This window comes from Schistocerca americana, chromosome 7 (genome assembly GCF_021461395.2).
Source record: "Schistocerca americana isolate TAMUIC-IGC-003095 chromosome 7, iqSchAmer2.1, whole genome shotgun sequence".
NCBI classification, from domain to species: domain Eukaryota; kingdom Metazoa; phylum Arthropoda; class Insecta; order Orthoptera; family Acrididae; genus Schistocerca; species Schistocerca americana.
Window position 1 is genome coordinate 257,703,068 of NC_060125.1, and position 26,429 is coordinate 257,729,496.

The 26,429-nt window shown below is 36.5% G+C and overlaps 1 protein-coding gene across 1 annotated transcript in view; it reads left to right on the forward strand.

The window, feature by feature from the left end:
- Positions 1 to 26,429, forward strand: part of LOC124623171 (sodium channel protein para) — an 876,466-nt gene that overhangs the window by 473,500 nt on the left and 376,537 nt on the right. The window contains exons 12-14 of the mRNA XM_047148975.1: positions 9,007 to 9,069; positions 10,391 to 10,666; positions 12,755 to 12,854. Of these exons, the coding sequence (XP_047004931.1) occupies positions 9,007 to 9,069; positions 10,391 to 10,666; positions 12,755 to 12,854 (439 nt within the window). The remainder of the gene's footprint in view (positions 1 to 9,006; positions 9,070 to 10,390; positions 10,667 to 12,754; positions 12,855 to 26,429) is intronic.

The following is a 26,429-nucleotide window of genomic DNA, read 5'->3' on the forward strand; positions in this document are numbered from 1 at the left end:
GGTCACTGAAGCCTGAATTGCCTCTGATGGGGCCCGTCCCAATTGTGTGACTCACCTATGTTGGTGACCTGCCAGTTGTTCTGAAACATATTTTGCACTCGCTATCTTTCCCAACATCGTATCTGAATGTTCTAACACCCTAGTCTGTACTGCTTTGTCTGGCACCAGCCACACCTCAACGTCATGAATTAGAGGGTCTCCATAGGTTGTGCTACAATGTTTACACTCAAAATGACATTACATATTAAGCTATGAAATTCAGTTATCCATGCTGCATACAACTACCCAGGACGCTTATGATAGTGAAATTCTAAGTGGACATCTACTATGTGCATTTGTGACCATAGTAGCAAGTTACTAATAAACAAAACTCTATAAAATGCACATTTTCTGGGACCATAAGGGGCTGCAAGTTCTGAACCACCTCATAGAAACAACAGCAACAACAACAACAACAACAACAACAGCAACTACTGCTACTACTACTACTGCTACTACTACCACTACTACCACTACTACTACTACTCAGCAGCAATAGAGTGATCTTATCTGCAACCTCAGTGATGTGCCTTACCTGGCAGTACAGCTTAAAATGGTGTAAATAACTTTTCCACTTTTCATCAAAACCGGCAAATGGGGCTGGCAGCTGCAGTGAAGGCTGCACTGTTGCACTGTCAGTGTTCACAGTGCCAGCTGTGTAGTCAGCGAATGAATGAGCTCCTGCATTTGCTCCTCTTGCAACTGCTGCTGTTTAAAAAAAAATAAAAGAAAATTTTAAAAAAAATTTAAAAAAATACCCAAGAACAAGTTCTCGTCAGCAAGTGTTACATATTGAATAGTGAGACACAGTCACAAAAATGTCAGGACTGAGTACTAAGTGCTATGACTTGATGGCAGTGAACAAACACTGAGGGTCAACCTGATCAGTGAGCAGAGAGCCTGAAAGCATGGTCAGAGGACAAACATGAAACTAAGGGAGTGTGACAGCACATTGTATTCACACACAAATACAAGCAAGCATAGGCCAAATTAAACAAGAATCTGAGCTAGAGCTAGTATGTGACTGGATTCAGAGTCCACGAGGTTGCTCCAGGAAAGGTAAGGTTTCAAAGGCACTGTTTAGTGTATGTGACACTCAATGCCACTTTGGTGGAGCCGCAGATCACTCTCGCTCTTGACCATGAACATCTTCTCATCTGACATACAGGAGTCTGGTGGGAATACAAAACTTAGAAAGAATTCATTGAATTCACTGGGCAATATTTTGAGTGTTACATCATCTTTCTCAAAGTTATTGTTAGGAAGTTTAATATAGTTTTTCCAACAGAGTGAATTTGTTTTATGTGTAATAACACTCCACATTGCCTTTTCTTTGTTCTTGAAATTTTTCATTTTTTGGGAATATAGCCTAGTTTTTGCTTTTTTTGGTGACACATTGAAAAATTGTGCTATATTGCTTGTAGTGCTCCTTCAAGCTTTGTTTAGAGCTAGAGTCCTCTGTTTAAATAGAGCTTTCCCTTCCTAGCACAAGATGGGTTGACCCCAGATATTAGCTACCCCTTCTCTGGCTTTGCACTGTAATTGTCTGCAATTCGTATTAAATTCATAGAGTTGAACGAAAACTTTTAGAGAGAATTAAATTTCTCATGTAGTATGTGCACTCAATGTACTTCTTCCCATTGTTCATCTAGTAAATTCTCTCTTAATAGTGTGAATGAATGTCCATTTATGGTTCTGTGGTATTATGGTTTTCCCTCATTAGCAAAATCTAATTAATACATTATTTGCTGTCATTTGGCCATTATTGGCAGATAATCCATTTATTATGGGATTCACATTTATTTTATGAAAGACAGATGGATTTAGAGATAAATTAATTATTGCTGTTGCATTATGTTTTATTTTCTATGGAATGTAACTGAGAAGAAAAAAACAATTCTCTGCAAGAGTGTATCTACGTAAATGCTCTAGATGATTACATTCAAGAATGAAACCAGTACTGAAATGACCATGTGCAGTGAGTTTCTATTAAGTTTTATTAATTATCTCTCCAACTACCTAATAAAATTTATGTTTTCTGAGGGGAGCCTGTACACAGTCAGTACTGCTGTCTTGTGTGTTTCAGTGTCTGTTGTTGCTGAAGCATAGTATTCAAATATCTTTTGAATGCATTATGCATTTAGTTCCATAACATGAGACTTTGTTCCAGCTTTGTCTTTCTAGCCACTTCTCTTCCTTCTATTATACCTCCACTAATATGGTACCAACTTGAATCATTCCAGGTGCATCTGCTCCATATCTGTGACTTACTAGTGATGTTATGCATTTTGCATATGTAGAAATACCTTTCAGATTCAATTTCTATTTTACAAGCTTAACTTTTTTATTTAACATATTCTTCTATGTTTTAACAGAAAATTTCAATTTTTTTCTGCTGAAGCTTCTCCCCATAAATTGATTCTACTGTGTCAGTAACCAAACAGCAGTCCTGTCCTTCGAAACCTGTGATTAATATATTTAGATTCATTGGTCTTTACAAAAGCTGTTTCATTGCTTTTCAGTGCATTATAATGTGATAGATAGTGAGATAGGAATGATATATATTGTTTTATCTATATTCAGATGGTTAGCTGTGCCACTTGTAGCTTTTATTAATTGGACTGTAAAAAGTTTTAATTAAATTTTGTTATTATCAAATAATCATCATCACTATCAGCTGTTTGAAATCATCTACTTGATAGAGGCATCGTCTAGATGTTTTCTTGCATTATGGTATTTTTCGCTCACCTTCCATCAGGTTCTTGACTCAGCAGTGAACTTCCCAGACTCATCTAACATACATCTACCTGACAATGTACCCTCCCAAATTGTTCATTTGTAAGATTGTAATTCCTTTTGTAATATTATAATATTAAAAAGAGAAAATCTACAAGTTTAATTCTTGTTTTGACCTCTATTTTTTAGATATTTTGCTTGCAATTTTTGTTAAATATTCTAAAAATTAGCTTTTATTAAAATTTTTAATTTATTATTTTGGTAGTGATACCATGTTGTTCATGAATTTCATATATATTATTTTCTATTAAAATTTTCAAGAAGATTTTCTTTTCTTTCTTTTCAAATTTATGAAAAGGAAATGTATATGTTTATATATTCACATTTCTTTTCTTTTGACAGCTGTAGCACGTATACTTTCTGAATAGTAGGTGTGTTTTGTCTAAACCCACATTGGGCATCACCTTGAATCTTCAGTATAAGAGCTTAGCTTTGCTAACATTATGTCTGTCTAAATTTTGTAAGTGGTGTACAGTAATGTAATTTCTTCATACTCTGAACAATTTGTTCAGTTCCCTTTTTTTGTATATTGGAAAGTAACAACTTCTTTCCAATTAGATGAAACCTGATCCTCACTTAAAATAGTACTGATAATTTTGTGGAGGCATTTTGTTTCACACATTTCCATAGCAAAGTTCATTAACTCTTGCAAGTAAATAAAGAGCAATTATATGTTGTCCAGTGTCATATAGATTGGTGGTAAGTTAGGTTCACAACAATTAAGACACAGACCTTGTATCCAGGAGTATAATTTATCATTGTAGTTTAATTACATCAGTAAAGGCAACTGCCAGGTTTCTTTGAAATGAATGGATTTGTGGCATAGAGCGCCATAAAAATCGATATTTGTTCTGTGCATAAGTGTGCTATCTTTGAGGAGCGGGGCTTTGGAGAGCATGTTGGACGCTAACGAGTGTTAGCCTCCGGACTTGTATCTGTGTAGACACTAAGTGTGAATAAATCTGTGTATGGGAGAATTCTAGTTGTTTACCTACAACTATACCATATTCCCTCAGATTGATTTCCTTTCCAGTTCTTCGTGATCTTATGCCCCATTTGTTACAACCTCTTCATTGACGATACATTAAATCTTAATCACCATCCCTTATTTCATGCGATCAGCATCAAATTGTTTCAAAGTGTGTCTATAATAATGAGCTAGTAATGATCATTAATTCTTTGTGTCTGTGTGGTATAAACATTTCAGCAATCAGTGGCCAATAATATTTACATTTTAACCCCATGTCAGATTATTCATATCTAAGTGTGAATACTTTCTTTGTGGGTGATTAACTACATATATATTTATTTCAGTTAGTATTGAAATGAGACAAGTAAGCTATAATTAAGATGACTTAGGATGGTCCGTGACAGCACTGTTGTCAGCTTTCAACTTCAAAATGCAAGTGGCTGCAGGCAAAAACAGTAGCAGCCTATAGAGCTATGACAACATTATGGCATTACAATAGAAACGTTTACAAACTCACTTAGTTGAGAAAGACACACGAACCTACCATGCCCAGCCCACTGCAACTGCCTAACATCTACTTACACTGACTCAGCTATAGTGAATTGAATTTTTTTCTCTGCTAGTTGAATCTTGCATACAAACATTACTAAATATGGCAATAGCATTAACAGAGTTCTGTAAAGATTAAATTAAAATCTGATATATCATCCAAAAAAGCCAACTACATGTAGTAGCAAGAGTAGTAGTCATAATAATAGTAGTAGCAGTAGTAGAATAGTTTTATTTGTTGCTGAATCATACTTCATAGTGATATTAAACACTCCATGATCATACATAGTTAAACAAAATATGCAAATAGGTGTGCATATAAGCCATGGGACAGGAAAAAAAGTAAATAACAAATGAAAATACTGTTGTTTCTCAGAAAAGCAGTAACAGTCAAATCCCAAAAATTCACTCTCATAGAAGTGACACACACAAAAACCAGTTGTACAAGTAAAAAATGTATAAACTGAACACTAATGTTTAAATAACTAAGAGTTGACCAGATGAATTTTCTTGTAGATGATGTGAGCTCCATTCTAGGTGATTCTCCTGTGACAGTACACAGCTTTTTAACTTTCTGTAACTACAGCGTACATGCCACATAAATATGAAACCGTGATGATATCTGTGGAGATAAAATCAAATTTTCTGTGTAGGAAAGTAGCACAACACAGTATCCAGAATATAATTCATTTCTTACAATGCTTATTTTATCATACGAACATTTCTTCAGGCCACTATAGCTTACAACCAGCTCTAACACTTTATTCTTGAGAAGTAATTTTTTATTTATTTTATTTATTTCTTTTTACATTTTAGTTTTTGGTGTATATCAGTACATTTTGGGTTTAGCTTGCCCACTCTTTCAACTGTCTTTTCCTTTCTAGAACATTATCTCCATTCTCATTTCACTTCACTCTGGTATGTCCTTATCTCATTTCTCCAATGACTTCCCTTTCTGTACATTACTTGTTCACATAATAGCACTTTCCTACTTAATAATTTCCTATTCTGCTTAATTCTCTTTTATTTTAACAGTTCATCTGCTCTCTGCATTTTAATTTTACGTGTTAATACACCCTTCCATGCAAATACACTGGTGTTAAAAATTATAGCAACAAATTGGTATTTCCCTGTCCTGTGTCTAATCACAATATAATCATACCAACTGTCAACAGATGTTGTGATGATCTTGTTACGGTTGGAAGATGGCATTCTGATCAATGGACAACTGTGCCAGCAATGACATCAGGGCACATATTAAGCGGGGCTGTGTTTTCAGGGTAGTCCAACTTCCAAAATCGCTCTGTACACAGTCACAGACAGTGCAGTATGGCACAGAGAAGACACCTACAGACTCTCTGTTGTGGGCGGCCGTAGGAAGAATGGAAGCAGGAGAGTTCTCAGACTGATGTGGCTCGATGGCTTAATGTGAATTGTTCTATTGTTTCTTGGATGAGGCGACAGTTTATAGAGACTGAAAATGAATCCTAGAGATCAAGACAGAGCCAACCACATGTGACTTCAGAAAGAGTGTATCATTATTTAGCTGTAAGGGCATGAGGGTACTGCCTTAGTACTGCACTGCAACTGGCATCTGACCTCGCAGCATCCCCTGGACGTGTTGTACCAAGGCAAAAGGTGTACAGGATACTTCAGGAGAGCAGCCTTTATTTTTGGAGATCTGCTGTCTGTTTACCTCTGGCGTGTCTTCACAGAAGGGAAAGAGTGGAGCAATCAACATGCAACCTGGATGGTTGAACAGTGGCCCAGTGTTCTTTTCACAGATGAGTCCCATTTAGGTATGGCGAGTGATAATGATTCGCATCTGGAGGGCACATGGAACATGATTTCAGGACCCAAACAATGTGGAAAGAGACTGATATTGGGGATGATCCCTATGGTGTGGGCAGGGATTATGTTGACCACTTGAACACCTCTTCATGAAACTGTATGGATGAATCAACAAGATTTAACTGCTGTCAGGTACTGTGAGGAGGTCTTGGGTGTCATGAGTGGTTGCTATGAGATGCTGGGGGCCCAGACTTTGCGTTGATGAAGGATAATGCTTAACCTCATAGAGCATGGATGTTTGATGTATTTTGGAAAGGTTTTTCCTTGAACGCATGGTGTGGCCTGCTCACTCCCCTGATTTGAATTCCATAGAGTGTGTTTGGGATGCAGTAGTGAGACAGGTTGCATCATGTCAACATCCACCAACCACTCTCCAAGACTTGGTGAGCAGCTCTGAAGGAAGAATTTGCATTATTGCCTCAACATGAAATTGATGACATCATTCACAGCATGTCTCATCGTTGTCAGGCCTGCATTGGTGCCTGAGGTGGCCCCACCCAACAATGAGCACAGTAACCAGTTGTCAGAATGTGTATGCAAATCCTTTTAACTTGGAAAAAAATGAGGAATATCTTTGTCTACCATTGTGCATGTTGCAGTTGACTACGTTCTGTATTCTTTACATTGTTTCTACTTTACTATCTCACGTTAATACTATTTTGTGGTGAAATAAAAGCAACCTTGCAAAATTTCTGTTTGTTCCTTTAATTTTGCACACCAGTGTATGTTCCTTCATTTGTGATTCTTCCGGTTTCTCATGATAGAAATTGTATCTTTTCATATCCTCCAGAAGATAATTTATCATTTTGTGTATATTTCTGTGGTTGTGCAGACACTACTCTGTTGACCACTTCAGTCCAGTGTTTTTGTGGAGAAGTACGGGAAGAGATGGTAAATCAGGAATTTTGTGGATCAGGTTTTCTATTAGAAGTTTTGTTTTTGTTCATATAATTTGGTTTTTTAATAAGATAAGTAAGTGATGACATTTTTTTTTTATATCTGGGTTAGCCTGGTACGGCTTGTAAGTTGCAGCTTGTCAAAAATTGGTGCAGTAGCTTGTCATAAGTGGCCATTAGCTTCTAAGCAGTTTTTATTTGTTGATGGTTTACATAATGGATGCTCTTCATTCATGAAGCAGTTGATTTGTCAGTTATTGTTCTGTTATTTCTTTTTATTCTTTCCATTAGAGATATATTAATGTTCTTGACAAAATATGTATCTAAATTGTAAATGAATGGCGTAACATGTAGTCTAATAATTAACTGAATATTTACGTAATAACATCTATAGTATTTCAGCCAACATAATTTTCTTTTTCACTTAGACTTTTTTTCCCCTGCCCATGTTGGTTAACATACAATCTGTAGTTTTAATTTACGTTTTAATGAAACTTTCTGTCGAGACAAGGAAATAATTTTATGTTTTATAGAAAATAGTTCATTGAATCTGAGTATTCTTCTTCCATTTATTTAATTATTCATTGTGAACATGGTTTGTTTATTTTTGAACTACCTTCCGACTTTTATACTGGTAGGTATAAGTTGAAGTTGCAAATAACTACCAAGGATTTTAGCCTCTGTTTTAACGGAAGTTGAATATTGAGTAGGTTAAATATGACTTACTTACCACAACAACTTGAAGTTTATCTTCAAGCATATGAACTGAGTGAAAATAATATTTTTGCTTAGAAGCCTGTAGTGTTATCTGATGTTAGTCCAAGACACCAAAAATTGAAGCAGCTGATATAAATCAGTATTTATTTAGATCAAGCTCCTGCTGCCTACTGTGTGGATTTTAAACATTATTGAAACCTATAAGAAATACCTCCTGAAACAACAAATATGGATATGTTCTATAAAGAGCCCTAAACAAAAATTTGAAGTACTTGTTAAGCTAATAATTACATACTGGGAGTTTGGATCACAGAATTCAAAAGCTACACCAATTCTAATTGTTCATTGTGAAATCTGTGGGGAAAATAAATGAAGACATATTATGTACTAATATATCAACATTTCAGGATGAGATGAAGTTCTTCATGGGCATGAATGAGAAGGCTTACTGATTTATTAAAGCAGGAAATCGATTGTAATAATTGCTTTTTAATAAAAATTTCTGTATTAAAATTAAGACAGTTATGAAATAATCAAAGAATACTACTTTAAAAGAATAATATGTGGAAGTATTATTATGTGATTGAATTTGGTGTATGCTGCTCACTGAGAGAAATGAAAGAATAATTATAATCATTCACTATCGAATGTGTTAGTATTTTAAAGCTCTGATGATGTAATAAAAGTGTTGAGCAGTTTTGCTTATAGAATACTGTAGTTTGAGGTGTACTGTTTCATAAAATGAGTACAGCTTTATTTGACTAACTGTCACAGTTGCTGAAGCAGCAACTGTGACTATCCCGCAGTAGTGAGGCACTAAAGCAGATCTATCTGTCAGGCAGTTCATTTGTTAAGAGATGGGCATTGGGCACACATTTACTCTGTGGGTGCTAAATGTTGCTGCAAATGGACAGGGGAATATTTTGATTACTGGTATTTCACTTCTGGTAATTGTTAACAATATTGTGTCTTGTTTTTTGGAAGAAGTTACTGGAATGGGGTTTCATTTGAATAGGGATTCATTTGTATGGATTTTAGGGCAGATTATGTCTTCTAAGTCAAGCTTTTATGGAAAAATTTACAAAAAATAGGACATTAAGAAACTAATATGACATCAATAGCTTCATAGTGGTGAGGGCGAGAGCAGTAGAAACGGAAACTGTAAATAATGTTCTTGTTTTTGAACAGGAGCTGCAGTGGGGAGACCACATCGAAGATGTCATAGGACGAGCATACAGAGCACTGCATAAGGTAATGTGTGTTTCAAAAGGATGTTGTAGGGAACTCAAAGAGAGAATATATCATCTTTAGTTGTCGAGAGTATCTGTAAAGGGCAGCATGAATGGATGCTGAAAAAGTTTCAGGGATGAACTCTGGGGACAGCTATATGGTATTGTTGGTGGGAAAAGCTGTGCTGCCATTGTTAGGAAAACTGTATGACAAGACAGAATTGTTGTAAACATATATCCTAAGAATGAAGAAATACAAAATAAACAGAAGCATCATTTACCGTGTAGAGTCATTACCAAACCTTAAGAGTCTGAAACAGCTGTATTAGCTTTCATCAAGCTGATTGTGAAATTACAGTAGATGGTAGGAGTAGCTGCTGACAGATCATTTTTTGATGTCCAGTTCCGCAATGCATTAGTTATTTTTTATTTATTTCCTTTTTCTATGTCCAGTCAGAGGTAAAAAGACTATTTTTGTCCATTTTTTTCCATTGCAGAATATTGACTGGTAATTGTTAAATGAACTGCACTTGATTTCTGGTATTTGATTTGGCATTACATTTGTCACAATACTTTAACATATTATAATCTATGGGAGAAAACTTTCTCGTTTCCCTGTTTCCACTGAAATATAGTGCGCAAGCACTCTGCACATATATATTTATCAGTGCTTGCAGTTTGAAAGCGATGGCTCATCAATTGCAAAGACATGTAATCTCATTCTGGCTGCTACACTAGTAGGCCCTAATTATGTTTGACTAAAATTTTTCAGTTTTTGGCATTATTTTCCACATTCTGCATTTGAAATGAGGTATAGAGGTGCATGGCTGCATAAAATGGTTTTTACACAGCTTCATTTCGGTATTTCTAATGAGAATGTATTGCTGATTAATTTTAAATATAATTTTAGCTGCATGCTGCATTTACATTGCTTTGTTTGGCTTGGAGGGATTAAATTTTTGTTATTTTGTCAATGGTTGAAATTAAACTTGGCAGTTTACATCTTATGACTGGTAAGTTTAGTTTTATACTCATCATTTGTAGGCATTTATTATTGTATACTCAGAGTGTATCTTTCTTTTAGATTATGTCTCAACTATGAAGAAATTTGATGATAGATGACTGCTAAGCAAAAAGTCATGTTGGAGTTTCTTGTTTTGTACAAAATTGATTATAAATATTAATTAAAATTATTTAATAAATGTACAACATTACGGCATCTGATAGGTCAGAGAGCTGTATTCTTTACATTACATCATAAAATGAACATCACATATCCTCTGGTATTAGAGTGTTTAGTATATAGTTATACAGTTATGAAAATTAACATTTTGTTCTTTCAGGAACACTTGCCATATGCGGATGACTCAAATGCAGTAACACCAATGTCAGAAGAAAATGGTGCTATAGTGGTTCCTGTCTACTATGCCAGCATTGGTTCACGAAATTCATCGTATACCTCACATGCATCACGAGTTTCGTATACATCTCATGGTGACCTACTTGGTGGGGTTCCTGTCACAAAGGAGAGCCGACTTCGTGGAAGAAGTCGTAACAATCCTGCTCCCCCAAACACTGTGCCCTACATGTCTGCTGCCATGAACCACAAGCACCCTTTTGTAAGTGAAAGTCATATGTATTGCTTAAATTTATTTAAGTTACATAAAAATTGTTAGAACATTGTGAACTTAATAATGTGATGTTTAAACATTAAAAATTACAAGCATGGACAAATTGGAACTGTGAAAACCGTTGGAAATGTGTTCACTTTACTTGAGCATTGCTACCCAGCACTTACTTTCAGGAGATGAAATGTTTATTACTGTCAATAGAAACATATAAAAGTAAACTGCTGTCTTAGCTTTCAGAGCCAATAGTTCCTTCCTTGGGAAGGTGAGAGGGATACAGTGGGTAGGTTAAATAGAAAAATGGGTCACTCAAACCACAAGATGAGAGAGCCTCACGGGTAGACAGTGATAAAGGGGGGATGTCAGAGAGAGTAAGAGATCAGATGTTTTATGATGGTAAGAACTGTGCCAGCCTCAGACCACAAAAGATAAGGACAGAGTGAGAAGTAAAGATACATTAGGGGGAAGAGAAATGAATAGTGCAATTAAGAACTAGGTCAGCATAAAAAAAGTAGGGAGGGGGGATGAAGATGGAGGGAAAAAGTATAGCAAAGATGGAGGGAGGATCCATGAGGTTGCTGGAATCTGAGGATGTTGGTGGGTATTTCTCTATAATTAATTGGTTGTATTCATGTTATATATCTAACATGCATTCTGTTGGTAAATAAAACTATGTAGCTAATCTTTTCTATGTAAGTACAACCTCTGACAATAAAGTTAGGTGAATGAAGTCAGAATGGTCAATTGGGCAACACTGGTGACTCACAACACTGCACCTGCATAGCAGCCCCCACCATAGTTCAATTGAGCAACGTGTGTGTTCCAAGATAGACTTGTTGGATGAAGTGCTTGTTTAGTGCATTGGTTCTGGACTGAGAACAGGACAATGAACAAGCAAAGGATCAATTTAAAGTTTTGTTTTAAGCTTGGCAAGACACTGAAAGAAATGCATGCAATGCTGGTGTTTATGGGAATCAAGCACTGTCCAGGAAGTGTTTGTATGACTGGTTTGCCCATTTTGGGGAGGCCAGGAAAGTGTTTCTGACAATCCTTGTAGCGGATGACCGACGACTGACATCAGTGATGAAAACATTGAGAGAGTGAGGACATTAGTCATGAATGGCCATCGATTAACTGTGCGCATGATAGTGGATGAACTGCAGATGATCTGTGAATCCGTGCGACAAATCCTGACCCAGGAGTTAGGGAAGAGAAAAACATGTTGTTGTCTTGTGCCGCATCACTTGACTGACAACCAGAAGCAGGCATGTTTAGAGGCTTCACAGGATTTTGTTGAAACGTTTGATGCGATACCCAATTTTTTGAACTGTATAGCCACTGAGGATGAAACCTGGTCTCTCCGGTATGACCCTGAAATGAAGTGACAAAGCATGGAATGGTGTTCTCCAACATAACCTCATTGGAAAAAGGTCAGAGCCGAAAAATCACGCATCAAAACGATGCCCATCACATTTTTCAATAGTCAAGACACTATCCACAAGGAATTCCTGTCTGAGGGAACAACGTTGAACGCTGTATGGTATGTTGAAATTTTGACCTGTTTCATACAATGTCTATTCAGGGGATGGCCCCAGTATGCACAACAAGGTTCCTGTTTTTTTGTTCACGACTACACTCGCCCATACACAGCCAATATCGTCAAACAGTTCCTGACAAAAAAGGGGGTGGTGTAACTTGAACGTCCTCCATACTCACTGGATCTCAATCCTCCAGACTTCTTTCTGTAACCTTGACTCAAACTCACTTTGAAAGGAGAGAGATTTGGTGATATTCCTGACATCCAACAAAAGGTGACGCACCTTTTGAACACTATCTCAAAAGAAGACATCATGCAAAGTTTCCAGGACATGTATCGCAGAGCTCAGCAGGGCATAGTTATGGGAGGTGACTATTTCGAAGGACAGTAAGGTAACTGTAGTTCATAGTTCAATCTACATTAACATTAGAGGACTATTCACCGAAATTTATAGTCAGAGGTTGTATATATGATTATAATATTTAATATGGTTGTTGGTATGTGTGATAAAGCTATCACTGTTGTAATTTCTTCCCTTACAGGATGCTTCTTTAGACAGTGAGGATGGACCAGCCAAAATGAAACATCAAGACAATCCATTTATAGAGCCTACACAACAACAAACTGTTGTTGATATGAAAGGTATGTTGGTGTTGAAACTAAAGTTATTTTTAGAGGTGATGGCTTTTCTCATATGTGTTGCATTTTTTCAACATATTGCTATAAAAGATTTGGCATCCAGTTTTGACGAATGCTACATTTGGAACAACAACATAAAGAAAGATGTGCTGATTAGTATTTATGGCAGTGCCAGTGCCTAAACTGTTGTGCTTACGGTTATTACATACATCATGCAAATGAATTAAGTTTTATTCAGTTAATTTATGACTGACTCTGTATTCACAGTGCACAGAGAGGGGTGATTAAGACTGTTGCATTAGAACTAAAAATTATTGTATTATGGCTACATTAAATCAAAAAAGACATGAAAAACAACTTAAAAGGTAGTTTTCTGTTGGCAGCAGCACTAGCTCACTAGAGCAATACGTTTGTTGGGTATCTGATATGTAGAAATGACTATTTAATGCTATGATAACATAGGAAAAGAATCCAGCTGATCTGTGGAATGGAGAGTTTATCATTTATAATTGTATTGAACAGATATTTCTTGTTGATTATAAACATGAAATGTCTTTTATACTGAAGGGAGGAACATACTAAGCCAACAAAGTGGTTTTCACATTATTTGTTCACATTGTTAACATGTTGAACCAACATTCATGAGGAAGATGCTTGAAATCTGTGTCCGACCATCCACATTTAGGTTTTCCATGTGTTCCCTAAATTACTCCAGCAAATTCTAGGATGGTTCCTTTGAAAGAAACCCTAGGTTTTTCCCTCCCCACCCTTGAAACAATCCAATCTTGTGCTCTATTTTAATGACCTCGATGTCAGTGGAATGTTAAACTTTGTTCTTCCTTCCTTATTTCTTCATTATACATTGGGAGAGAGTGAGCAGACACTTACACATGTAGGGAAATGGCTGTTGTTGGTTTTGTTGTTGTTGTTGTTGTGGTCTTCAGTCCTGAGACTGGTTTGATGCAGCTCTCCATGCTACTCTATCCTGTGCAAGCTTTTTCATCTCCCAGTACTTACTGCAATCTGCATCCTTCTGAATCTGCTGTGTACTCATCTCTTGGTCTCCCTCTACGATTTTTACCCTCCACACTGCCCTCCAATGTTAAATTTGTGATCCCCTGATGCCTAAGAACATGTCCTACCAACTGGTCCCATCTTCTTGTCAAGTTTTGCCACAAACTCCTCTTCTCCCCAATTATATTCAATACCTCCTCATTAGTTATGTGATCTACCCATCTAATCTTCAGCATTCTTCTGTAGCACCACATTTCGAAAGCTTCTATTCTCTTCTTGTCTAAACTATTTATTGTCCATGTTTCACTTCCATACATGGCTACACTCCATACAAATACTTTCAGAAACGACTTCCTGACACTTAAATCTATACTCGATGTTAACAAATTTCTCTTCTCCAGAAACGCTTTCCTTACCATTGCCAGTCTACATTTTATATCCTCTCTACTTCGACCATCATCAGTTATTTTGCTCCCCAAATAGCAAAACTCCTTTACTACTTTAAGTGTCTCATTTCCTAATCTAATTCCCTCAGCATCACCCGACTTAATTCGACTATGTTCCATTATCCTCGTTTTGCTTTTGTTGATGTTCATCTTATATCCTCCTTTCAAGACACTGTCCTTTCCGTTCAACTGCTCTTCCGAGTCCTTTGCTGTCTCTGACAGAATTACAATGTCATCAGCGAACCTCAAAGTTTTTACTTCTTCTCCTTGGATTTTAATACCTACACTGAATTTTTCTTTTGTTTCCTTTACTGCATTGCTCAATATACAGATTGAATAACATCGGGGAGAGGCTACAACCCTGTCTCACTCCCTTCCCAACAACTGCTTCCCTTTCATGTCCCTCGACTCTTATAACTGCCATCTGCTTTCTGTACAAATTGTAGATAGCCTTTCGCTCCCTGTATTTTACCCCTGCCACCTTTAAAATTTGAAAGAAAGTATTCCAGTCAATACTGTCAAAAGCTTTCTCTAAGTCTACAAATGCTAGAAACTTAAGTTTGCCTTTCCTTAATCTTTCTTCTAAGATAAGTCGTAAGGTCAGTATTGTCTCATGTGTTCCAACATTTCTACGGAATCCAAACTGATCTTCCCTGAGGTCAGCTTCTACCAGTTTTTCCATTCGTCTGTAAAGAATTCACATTAGTATTTTGCAGCTGTGACTTATTAAACTGATAGTTTGGTAATTTTCACATCTGTCAGCACCTGCTTTCTGCAGGGAAATGGTATTCAGATGATAATACAGGAATGATATCCTATAAAATTTTGTCTAGGAGAGCGAAGAGCACATCTAATTAACGCCATTAAAATTCTAGGACTTTTTTAAATTTGTTTAGAAACCACACACAGTCTGTATAGTTACTGAAACGTAAGTGTATCATGGGTTCCAGTAACTTTGATGGAAAACTGCCATCCTGTAGAATGTCATTGAATCATCAAAGTGTATCATCCTTTGTTTATGCTGGTTCAGTCAGTAATTGTGTTCTCATTAACAATTTTGTTGTGATGTAGAATTTAGTCATGAGAGCAATAGATGGTCATCATACAGAACAAAAACATCCTTAAGAAATCTATAAGGAAATAATTTATCTGAAATGTAAAATAGTTTAACACGCATACTTTACAATTGTTTCCTTTATTAGTGACTTTACTTTGTGCCTATTGTGCACAAGTCAGTGTGTCTTAAGACATTTCTTTATATTGTTTATCAGTACTCCGAAACACCTTCGCCTGCACTGGCATTGTACTCTGTCCTCACTTCAGCTACTGATCGCCACCTAACCTACGCTACAGGGCGAGCATAAGCCTCTGGACTCCAGGCATGCACACCCAGCACCTCGTCCCCTGCTCGTGGCTTCGCTTTCCTTCACCTACTTCCCGCAGATCTTAGCGACAGAAGCATGCGAACATGCGACCAGCTTTCATGATGCTCGTTTGTAGGCAGAGTGCCGTAACATTCTGCCCTTTTTTAGAGTCACACACGTATCCCAATTCCCCCATTTGTGGCCTGTCTCATCGCTATATTGATCCTCCATTTGTCTCTGCTCCGCATATACATGGAGTGACCCGGAAGTATGTAAATGTTTGAAAATGCAGTAATTCACAGAATAATGTATGCAGAGAAATAAAAATTGACACATACCTGAAATGACATGAGGTTTTACTGAAACTAAAAACGAGTGCAAAAACTGGACAACAGATGGCACTGGACAGCAACACGTCAGTGACGCTGCATGAGAATCGTGTATAAAATGAGCTGTATTGAGAGAGGGAGCCAGATCATCCCTAGCCTGGCTAATCAAAATCTGCTGGAATATACAACTTTTATGCAGGATGGCACTCGACCCCACATTGCTAAACATGTGAAAGATCTCGCTCGCACATCGTTTGGTGAGAATCGTATGCTGTACTTCCGTCATGCGTGGCCTCACATGTCCCCTGGCGTCAGTCCGTGTGATTACTGGTTGTAGGTTTACCTGGAGTCTCAAGTCTACTGCGAATGTCCGACCCCATTATGGATGCTAAAACACAGTTTGATGGCTACTTCTCACTGTACCTACTGATATGCAGTGCTGCTGGTCACAACATTGTCCCACGACTGCAGGTATTACTGATGAATGACGGCCAACATTCTGAGCATTTGTTATAAAGAACATTGTCTTTAGTAAAAATCAACTGTTCTGCTAATTATTGCTTTTTATAACATGAAACGCCATCTTTGGTGTTTTTGTTGCACTTATTTGGTTTTAATAAAACTCCATGTTATTTGAAGCACGTGCGTCAATTTTTACCTCTCTACCTACATTATTTCGTGAAATATTGAATTTTCCAATACTAATGGACTTTTGAGTCATCCTGTACTTTCCTTGTTATGCCATGAGCCCTCAGTGCCACCAGCCATCACTTCATCTCGTGGTGGGCAGTGGCCAACATAAGCCAGGAAGGTTAGGGAGACTAAGTCTGACTCCTCACTGGTTCTTGTAATGGCATGCAGTTACCGATATGCCCACATAAATCTTAGTATACGTAGTAATTGCACAGTTCCTTGGAACACAGTTACATCACTTTAATTAAGTTCAAGAACGTTCTATCTCTCTCAACTTCAAGGTTGTCTAAATTCCTAGTAAGCACTTACCAGTAGTGACAGTAACCATGGAACAAACGAAAAGCTCAGGAGCATAATTTATCCATATGCATGATGAAGGTAAATGAGAACCACGGCTGGGCACTTGGTTAACTGAAGAAGTAAAATAATCCTGTGTTTTCTATTTTGCTTAGCAATAACACATTTTGTGCTTTCAGACTAGTTCACGCATCTTTGCAAAGTTCCATTGTTACCATTCTTGTTTTGAATGCTGTGTCTGTTATCTGTAAAATAATAACTTCTTATGCTAACATGTTATTCGAGAAATGAAATAATGTATCACCCACTATCCGCTTCAAGCACTTTTTAATATTACGTATACTGTATAAACAGCAATGTGGTTGACATATATATCTGTCTACATCACCACAATAATTGAGAAATAAAATATTTTATCCATAAAGTTCGCTGTGGAAATATATGCGATCATAAATGGAATAGCTGTTATATTTGACAAAAATTTCATTTCTTCTTATTTCGCCTGCTGTGGCCGAGCGGTTCTAGGCATTTCAGTCCGGAACTGCGCACCTGCTACGGTCGCAGTTTCAAATCCTGCCTTGGGCATGGATGTGTGTGCTGTCCTGAGGTTAGTTAGGTTTAATGAGTGCTATTCTCTACTTACTTCTGCATCCTGCAAATGAGGAGAACAGCTGATGAGCACCCTTGTATAGATTTATCCCAGACAGAACTTTTCTGTATAATATTTTTTCTTTGCTCTCTTGCTTTATATTATAGTAGAGCCTGGCATTTCTCTTAGAAATCAGTTTTCATTGTGGTGGTAACCTTGTTATCACTGCAAAAATATTTTCCACATATTTGCTCTTTCAGTCATGGAAAATACATTGGCAAATAAATGGCTATGGTGAGAGTGGAAATTATTGTGTGGTATTTTAACATGTCCTAATATCATACAGTTGTTCTCACTGTTCTGTGGTGATGGTCACCATTTAGTCATTAATTTACTTCCCATGCTACTACATAAAACTATTTGTCACAATATGCCTGAAGGATTTGCAGCCCTTCGGATAGATGGAAATTACAAACATACATTCATCAAGCCAAGCTAAAGTTTTCCGGGCACAAAAACGTGCAGTAAGAATTATATGTGGTGTGAACTCAAGAACATCCTGCAGAAGCCTGTTTAGGGAACTAGGGATACTAACTACAGCTTCCCAATATATTTATTCCTTAATGAAATTTGTCATTAAAAATATATCACTTTTTCAAACCAACAGCTCAATTCATGGAATCAATACTAGAAATAAGAATAATCTTCACAAGGATTTAAAGTCACTTAGTCTTGTACAAAAAGGTGTGCATTATTCAGGAACACACATTTTCAATAACTTGCCAGCAGCCATAAAAAGCTTAACAACCAATGAAATTCAGTTTAAGAGCAGCCTAAAGGATTTATTGGTGGCCAACTCCTTCTACTCCATTGATGAATTTCTGAGGAAAACCAACTGATTTGTATATAAGTACAACATAACTTCTGCACAATTTCAGTGCAGTAATGTGTTCACTGAAAATTTGTGTGTGTGTGTGTGTGTGTGTGTGTGTGTGTGTGTGTGTGTGTGTAAGTATAATCTAACTTCTGCACCATTTCAGTGCAGTAATGTGTTCATTGTAAATAAGTATTACAGTAGTTGTATTACATGTTTCTTACCTTATAAATAAATATAAAACTTTTTTATTTTAAATTCAGTGCAATAGTATTTGTAAAATGACTCTTAGTGTTCATTAAAAAATGACGATCATTCCACTTGGGACCTGTGGAATGGTACATTAGCTTATTTGTTTTAGTTTAAATATTTGTCATGTATTGTTGTTTTTCTGACATGTTCCACATCCTGGAGGACCTCCTCACTACGGATCAATTGGAATGAAAGTAAATCTAATCTAATCTAATCTAATCATACCTCCAAGGCATCATCTCCCAAGACTTTAGCTGCTAGTTACAGTGTACCTCCATGCATTAACTATTTAGTGGCACAGTTCCATTCATCATCAGTTCAACACCAACACTCTGGGCCAAATCAAGTGCCAGCTCTTCAGCCAGAGCCATGTAGGAGCCACTGCAGAAGGACTTTGATCTTTCCAACATCGACCATCAGCCAGCTTCCACCGAGTACACTCTACTTCCTTCCTATGGGGAACTTCGTTGAATTAGTCTCTATGTTCTGTCATCTTAATACAATTTATTGTTTTCAAGGCACACACCTGCAAGAAAACTAGAGAGTTTTGTATTAATTTTTGTGAGAAGAAGTCTTTGTTTTGTCAATGTCCTGTTGTTTTGTATATAAACCATTCTCTTGTTGATCTGGACCCTGTTGTCACTTGGGCATCTCACTATGTGAGATATAGCATCAGTCATGAGATAAACTTTGTTGTTACACAACATAACAGACTCCATGTATGGTCGTACTTCTGCAGCCCATCGTACAACCAAAGCAGTGGGGGGCATACGCATTAGTAACAGAAAATCTCAATGTATATCCTTGATATAATGGCACATTTTAAGTACCCACACTGTTTCTTTCCAAAACAGCTTATTTTAGGAGTGCCTGTTGAATATTTCACATAACCCTCAATGTAAAGAGCTAGTTCCTTCTAAACTATAGTTTGCCACTGAATACGTAGGACAACTTTTCTTAACAAATTGTATGTTCCGATAACTACTTAGCATGGCACCCTTTTTGATTTTCTGTTCTATCTTCTCCAAGTCCTCTTTACTTTGATCATTCCCTTTCATTCATTTGCTTTTCCTTAGTTCTGCACTGACTCCCTCCTGCTTGTATACAGATGCTTCCTCTCATTCCTAAAGCTCTCCTTTAGGCTGTGTGCTTTCTCTCTCTCTCTCTCTCTCACTCTCTCTCTCTCTCTCTCTCTTACACACACACACACACACACACTCTCTCTCTCTCTCTCTCTCTCTCTCTCTCTCTCCCTCCCTCCCTCCCTCTCCATCCATCTATCCCTCCCTTCCTGCCCCCTCACTTCCTCATATTTCCAGTTACATTATCCCACAGTTCCTTCTGTTACTCATTCTCCATTTCAATGATGCTGCAAATCAAACACACTGTATTTGTGGAAGAATTGATTTTCTTATTGTTGGACACTCAAAGTCAATACCTTGATAACTGTATCACAATACCGTATATACTCGAATAATCTGCGATCTCGAATAATCCGCGTACCCCAATTTTGAGGAAGAGAAAAAAAATTATTTTTTGCTTTAATTTGTTTTATTTACAAAAATTGTTCCAACGTTATGATGTGTTCAAAAGTATGCATAACAGGGTGTATACAATCCGGGACAACCGGGAGATACGGGAAAAACCCGGGAATTTTTTCATCCGGGAGAAAACTGGGAAAAAACCGGCATTGTTTAAAATTCCGGGAAGTTTTCATTGTTTTAGTTTTCAGTTAAATTTTTGTGAATTTGACTGGTAAGAACCAATACTCTAACAAAGGATATTACTGTATCCCACTACTGCAGAATAATACTGCAGCAACAAAACGTGGACGAGAGGAAAAAAAAATGAAAATAAAACTTAAGCTTCAAAGGAAATTCAATTTATTAGCATCCTTGTAGTGCATCATCAAAATGACATAGGAATTGTCAATAAACATTACAATTTAAAATACATGTACATGAAAATTTATAATTGAATTTACTTGTCACTTAGACATTACAATTTTAATAGAACTATAGGAACATTAACATAAAAAAATACAAGTAAGTTAACAACGCACAAAAAAAAAAAAAAAAAAAAAAAAAAACCCTAGTGATTCTCACATCAAAGATTATTTCCATTCTTTATCTTTTAAATATGTGCAGTTTTGGTGTTATTTATAGTTCTTTGGGGAGAGCACTGTAGAGGATTTTGGGTTGGTATAGTACACTTTTGTGATACATAGCTGTTTTATGAATTTCTCTGTGGAAATCATTCCTATTCCTTGTTTCGTAGTTGTGAAATTCTCTGTTTAATGTAGAAAATTCTTTGTGTTCTTTTAAGAAACATGTATAAGGATGGTAGTGTCATGATTTTTAATTCTTTGAAAGCATGCCTACAAGAGTCTCTATATCCTATACCTTTTATTATTCTGACTGCCTTCTTTTGTAGTCTAAATGAATGCTTCATTAGACTGTTGTTCCCCCAAAACTGTACACCATATCTTAATAAACTGTGCATGAATGAGAAATAAACACACAACACTGTTTTAATATTACATGAGCTTTTAAGCATTCTAAGTATATGACATGTTTGACTTAATTTTTTGTTCAATGATATTACATGCTTTTCCGATCTTAAGTGTTCATCAAACCATACTCCCAAGAATTTAGTGTATGATGCTTGTTCAATCTTGTAAGTCAGCTTCACTATTTGCATTAACAAACAAACTTGTATCGTCAGCAAACAGTACTGCCTCTGCTTCAGATAGTTGATGTGGTAGGTCATAGACAAATATTAAAAACAGTAATGGCCCTAATACAGATCCGTGGGGTACTCCGTACAAAACTCTCTCGAATCTTGATGAATATGTCCTATCTGCATGGCTTATCTCCACCTTCTGATACCTGTCAGACAGATATGATTGTGGGCAATTCCACGTATCCCACAGGCATATAACTTCCTAATCAGTAACTTATGGTCGATGACATCAAAGGCCTTTGATAAGTCTAAAAACAATCCATAATTTAATTCCTTTCTATTTATGGAATTTAGAACAAGTTGCAAAAAATGGAAGATAGCTGTTTCAGTTTATTTATTTTTGTGGAAACCATTTTGCGCATTAACCAATATTCTATTTTTAATAAGAAATTTGTATAGTCTATGATACATTATCCTTTCTATTATTTTTGAGAAACCTGATAACATTGATGAAGGCCTAAAGTTACTAACATCATATTTATCACCATTCTTGTAAAGTGGCTTTATAGTTGACATTTTAAGTTTTGATGGAAGCACCCCTGTCTTAAAAGATTCATTTATAATTTCAGTGAGATGTGAGAGTATGTTTCTTGCTCTTTGCTTGATGACTTTGTCAGGAATCCCATCACACCCACATGACATTTTATTTTTTAACTTATTTATAGCATTTAGTACCTCTGATTCAGTTACTGGATAAAGGAACATTGTCATGTCATTCATGGGGATTTTTACCTTGCTATTTGAATTGCATTTAGTTTTAATTAAATTTGTGGCTATATTTGTGAAATGTTTGTTAAATATGTTGACAATCTGAAGTGGGTCCTTAACAGTTTTACCCCCACTTTTAATGACAAAGTTGTTATCTTTTCTTTTGTGTCTACCTATATTTTTATTTATTACCTCCCAAGTTGACTTCATTTTGTTGTTACCTTTCTCAATATATGAATCGTTATCAGGCTTCTTAGCTGCAATTATTACTTTCTTGTATAGGCTTCTATAACATTTCACATGTGCTTTCAGTGCTACATTCTTCCTGGCTGATTTATTTAACTTTCTGAGAGTGTCTGATGACTTTCTAATCCCCTGTGTAACCCATGTTTTGATTTTATGTTTAGTTTTGACTCTTGTTATAGGAAAGGCATCATCGAAGCAATGTTTGTAGCTTTCAAGGAATGAGTCAAACTTTGTGTTGACATCACCACTTGATTTACTACCCCAGTTGTTATTTTCCAGAATGTAATTAAAAATTTGTATGCTGTCGTCATTTATAAATCTCCTTTCTCTGTAATTGTTATTGATAACAGGGTCCTTGTAAGATGTGACATTTAAACTCAATTTGATACCCTTGTGATCCGAGAAACCAGTGTCAATTACTTCAGTGTTATATTCACACTTGTCCATGTTTATAAATGCTTGATCTATTATAGTTTCAGACATATTTCCGCATCTGGTAACTTCATTTACAGTTGCCATCGTATTATGACACAAAAACAGATTGCACAGTTGCTGTTGTTTACTACAATCATTCTTAAAGTTAACATTAAAATAACCAAGAACAATTACATTATGTTTAAGTTCATTCAGTAGTCCCTCAAGGTTTTCCATAAAAATGGCAAAGTTGCCCAATGGTGATCGGTACATACACACAATAGTAATTTTTAATTTGGTTAGCTCACATATACTGTATTCAAAATCTTTTTCTATGCATTTTAGTTTACATTTAATTTCTTTTGATTCTACCCCTGTCCTAACATAAATACATGTCCCACCCCCTTTATGGTTGATTCTACAAAATTTGCGAATCATTTCAAAATTTGGAATAATTATGCTAGACGCTTGCATTTCTTTTACCCAGTGCTCACTTATGCATAATATGTTAATGTCTTTTAGATAGTCAGTTAATAGAACTTCTATTTCAGCTAATTTATTTTCTAGTCCCTGCACATTTTGGTATACACCTGTTAAAGTTTCATATAGTGGATTTGCTGCACTATTTACCTTCGTACTTTCTTGTTGCTGACACTGTAAAGATTCTGCCTTTTCTTCTTCTTCGAATTGCGAAGATCCCATAAAAAATAGTCACTACGCACAGCAGCTCTTCTTATCCTGAGGCTCTTCCTTTGCGATGTCTGCAGAGCAGCTGATGAGTTTCTGGATCTAGTAGAATGGTTCTTGGCTGTTGGTGTGGTTGCAGTCATAGTTACAAGTGAGCATGAGGCATTAAGTGTGTCGAATGTGCTGACAGCTTCGTCCTTGGAGGTTTCAGGTGCACATGAGTTTACACTAGGTTTTTAGGCTTTCTCATCTGAAGAAATTGTTTCCTCTTCAACTCTGCTGGATGTTCCTGACATTTCTGCTGGTACCCCATATTCTACCACTCCTTCAGATACTGGAACCGGTATGTTAGGTATCTCTCACATCTTAGACATTCCCTTGCAAATTTCCATTTGCTCAATTACTGCTATGGTGAGGATACCAGGCAGTTTGTGTTGATCATTGAGATTATTTATTGTTTTCATAATTTGAGCACAGACATACAGTTGTCCTGCTGTATTTAGGAGATCTCCACTGTTTATGAAATGTTGTTTTCTGAAATCTAGCTGGACAAATGTTGAATTTGGGTAGCACTTTGTTATTTTGTGAAGCAGTCTGTTAGTTTTTTTGATTTCTTCGTTAACATGAGATTTCTAAAAAAAAATCGTATGGAATGCTGGTTACCATCACATGTACATTTTTGAGCTTTTCAAGCATTTCTCTTAGCGCTCGTCTTGCTGATAATACATCATTGCAGCAGATGTCTACTCTGCCCCCTAGGATTAGAACACAATCATTTTTCTTTATCTTGATACTCAGATTTTTGCTGTTATTGATGATCTCTTTCAGTGGAAGCGTGAAGTTTTATTACGCTAGTAACACTGCATCCTGAGTTATATAGGGTTTCACCCAGTCTTTTTCTGAGACTGTCAGCAAGTATATAAACAGTAAAAGCATTATTTGTTGTGCTCAAGCCTTCCGAAGTTTTGCAGTCTATTATACGATCTGCTTTCTTTTCACAGTCTCTGTGTATTATATTATTAACAGATTTTAACGTTTTGAGCACATTATGGGCTGAGTTGTTAAGTTTTCGCTTGAGGTTTTTGTTAACAGTTGCTTGTATGTTAGGTGTAACGAACTTTTCGGAGGCTTGTTTACTTTCAGTTCTCATGACACTTACTTCTTCCACTCTCTTGCCACAAGATTTTATTTCGTCACATATTTTCAGCGCATTGTACCTGTTTCGTACAGCGATCTTTTTAGTTGCTTTTAGTTCGTATTTTTTAAAATTTACACTCGTTTTAGGAAGAATAGATGTGCTCTAGATTTCGGAGTTTGTTTTAAGTGATGATACTCCATTCAATTCACATTCATAAGCTTTGCTTTTAGGACATTTATTGTTTTTTAGCACTTTGCAATTCATACAACACACTTTGTAACACATTAATTTCACGTCCGGTAGCGTAGGTGACTAACATAGCATTAAACCCGTTACAACTTCCCTGATCACATTCACATGAAAACACAGTTTTTGCATTAATGTATCTCACGCACGAAGAATGTATCCATAATTGTGATTCTGAGCAAAGTCTGAAACCATTTTGCATATTTGAATTACAGATTACACACATGATTACTTTAGAATTACTGTTTTCTTGAGAGAAACTATCACACACTGCTGCTACTGGCGCCATCTTGTACGCCGTAATGCGCCGTATACAACAACAAAACAGTGCTCATACAAGCATATAAGCATCTGTGAACAGCAAAGTGTGTCAAAGGCTTTAGGAAGACTATGCAATGCTTTGTAACAACAAATTGCCTCTGATGAGCGTGGTGTGACAACTGTTTAAATTAGATTCATTTGAGCAGTTGCGGGCGGGCTCTTGCACATGCGCAGTTGAGTCGCACCTTCTCCCACTTCTGGTTACAGAAGTGTGGCTGGGCGTCACTACTTAATATTGCCAGTTCAGAAATTAGTAAATCTGGGGCTGATGCACAGAGCAGTCTGACTTATGGTGGGGAGGTGGGTCGTCTCCACGTGACCTGTGTTTACGTTTAATGATTTTGATGTTTTTTCTTCGTTTATTGCTCTCAACGTTAAATTATAACGAAACGGATTTTTGTGGCCGGGAGCTATCAAATGAATTAAAATACGTTCGCATTATTACGGAAGACTAAAATATGTTGTTAGTTTTAGATATTATTTCCACCTTTCGGACAGTCAAACATTAATCACCTTACAGAACAATGAAGTTATTTTTGCCAGTTTGCTAAAGAGATTTGGCTTTTATTAATCTTTTCTGTTGAGGCAGTCAATTTATTTGAAACTAAGTGTTTAATTTCACACTATTGGTTAGTTTCAACTGTTCACTGCATTTCAAGTGCACGTATGGCATTATGCCATAATAAAGAAACAAAATGAGATACTGCAGTACTGGTACTCCAAGAAAATTTACATACGAATGTGCATTTTAAGCCGACTTATGCATTTTAGTATGGTTCATGAAATTCCAACGCTCTTGAAGTATCCTCTGGTGTCTTGTTTCTTTTATGACATTATGTAAGATCTTTTAATGTTTTACATGTACGAACATATGGGTTCCTGCGTCATCATAGGTGCGCAAGCGCAGTGACGCTTGTTATCTGGCGCTCTCTTGCAATTGCAGAAGCGAACCTATTTCTAACAGGTCACGGGAAAATATTATGAATGGTGGTTTGAAAAGTGTTACATTCAAAGCAGATTTCCTTTTACTTAAGATGAGCTATGTGCGAGAATGTACGATGAATTTCTTAAATCACAAAGCGTTTGACTCTCATTTAAAAATCAACTCTTTGAGGACAACCATTTGGAAGAATTCCGAGCCCAGAAGATCAGACATTTACATCGTTATAAAAAATTTTACGGGCACGTTTGTGTTTTGTATCTTAAAGTGTAACAAGC